At 50.8% G+C, this 1,734-nt stretch overlaps 1 protein-coding gene across 2 annotated transcripts in view; it reads left to right on the top strand.

The window, feature by feature from the left end:
• CUNH14orf159 (chromosome unknown C14orf159 homolog) overlaps window positions 1-1,734 on the top strand; it is a 21,984-nt gene that overhangs the window by 9,779 nt on the left and 10,471 nt on the right. For both annotated transcript variants that reach the window (XM_018558527.1, XM_018558526.1), the window contains exons 4-5: window positions 402-600; window positions 722-872. In XM_018558527.1, the coding sequence (XP_018414029.1) occupies window positions 402-600; window positions 722-872 (350 nt within the window). The remainder of the gene's footprint in view (window positions 1-401; window positions 601-721; window positions 873-1,734) is intronic.

Raw genomic sequence — 1,734 nt, 5'->3', positions numbered from 1 at the left:
GGGGGTGCGGCCCGCACCCGGGTGACACCATTGGAGGGGTGACACCAAAATGACTCACAGTCATTTTTGTGTCACCCCCTCTGAAAAGTCGGGCGCTCGGTCATGGGCCGAACGCCCGACAGTATCAGGAGAGAGGAGGGGACCCGGCGGCATACCTTATCCCGCCGGGTGACTGTCCCCTCCTCTCTCTGACGGCGTCCATCACCAAGATGGCCGCCGGCAGGTATCAAAATACTGCCGCGCGTGAGCGAAGACGTCATCGCGCACGCGCGTGGTCACGCGCATGCGCAGTGACGTCTCGGCGGGGTGCCACTCGGTTACCGCTCCGGGTGTCACCCAGCCTCAGGACGCCCCTGTTGTAACCAGTCATTTTTTTTGAAGCTTGCTGGTTTTTGTTGTAGGACAGACTGCCTCCTGTATCGGAGGTATGAAAATGGCACCTTCGCAGGAAGTCACTCCAGCCTTGAGAACTACTCAGAGTCGCTGAAGGACATGGTGACCTTTTATCTGGGCTGCAGCTTCTCTTTCGAAAGCGCTGTGCAAAAACTCGGGGTGCCTGTGAGGAACGTGGAGCAGGGGCGTAATGTGAGCATGTACAAGGTAAGAGGCCGAGGTTTCTAGACGGGGCCGTATTTACTGATCACATGGCTCTAAGCACGTGCGAGTGATGATCTCTTATTGAGTTTCCGCCATCTTTTGATATGCAGTTTCTCTTCTGCAGACGGCTGTCCCCTGCCACGGGGTGGGCAAATTCTCCTGCAGTCTGGTGGTCACCATGCGGCCAATTCCTCAGGACAAACTGGACGCAGCAGCAATAGTGACGCACCCTATGAAGCAATGTCATGGAGCCCCCATCCATATCGGCTCCCCAGGTCGGGGGCTTGAGATTTGGTTACAGTGGTTTTATATGTGTTTTCTTTCTTTGTCTTTTATGGCCAGGACTACAAAGAAATCTAAAAAATATATATTTAGCAGAAGTTCTAGTCTCTTTTCCACACCATTAGTATTATATCTTATTTTTCTGTGGTGAGAGAAGCACGTTTCTTGTGGGACTCCAACGAGTCATCAGAGGAGTGACTCCACCCCTATTAGACAGCTCAGTCTGAGGTTTCAATCAGACAAATGGAGCCTCAAAGCAAACTTCTCTGCCAAGCAAACTTCTCTGCTATGCTGGCCCTTGAGCTAAGCCCTACTGCTCTGGGATTCCTTTATCTTGTATTAAATGTGTATTTGTAAAACTAAGAGTTTGTGTGTGCTTGCATAGGAAATTGTAAAAAATAGTTAAAATAAAATGAACCCCAAGCCATCATAGTCTACTTGTAGCCATAGCCTGAGTAGAAAATATTTTCCCCTGCTAGCATGCTGCAGTGAAGGCCCTCTTCTCTTTGATTGGAGGCAACCTCTCTGTCTGGAAGCAGTGGTCTCTCTTCAGAGGTCTGACACGCCCCCTGCTAGGTCAAAGCCAGAGCAGGGTAAATAAGCCTTGATGATTGCAGAGTTATGAGTCTGACTCAGTAGGGGGCGTGTTGGACCTCTTCAGAGGCCCCCCACTGAGTCAGACTCATAACTCTGCAATCAGCAAGGCTTATTTACCCTGCTCTGGCTTTGACCTAGCAGGGGGCGTGTCAGACCTCTGAAGAGAGACCACTGCTTCCACACAGAGAGGTTCTTCATTGCAGAATGCTGGCAGGGGACAGGCTTTTCTATTCAGGCTATGGCAACAAGTAGACTATA

This window comes from Nanorana parkeri, unplaced genomic scaffold (genome assembly GCF_000935625.1).
Source record: "Nanorana parkeri isolate BGI_ZX_2015 unplaced genomic scaffold, ASM93562v1 scaffold344, whole genome shotgun sequence".
In the NCBI taxonomy this organism is placed as follows: Eukaryota; Metazoa; Chordata; class Amphibia; order Anura; family Dicroglossidae; genus Nanorana; species Nanorana parkeri.
The sequence above is the reverse complement of the archived record's forward strand: the minus strand, read 5'-3'. Positions and strand labels throughout refer to the sequence as shown.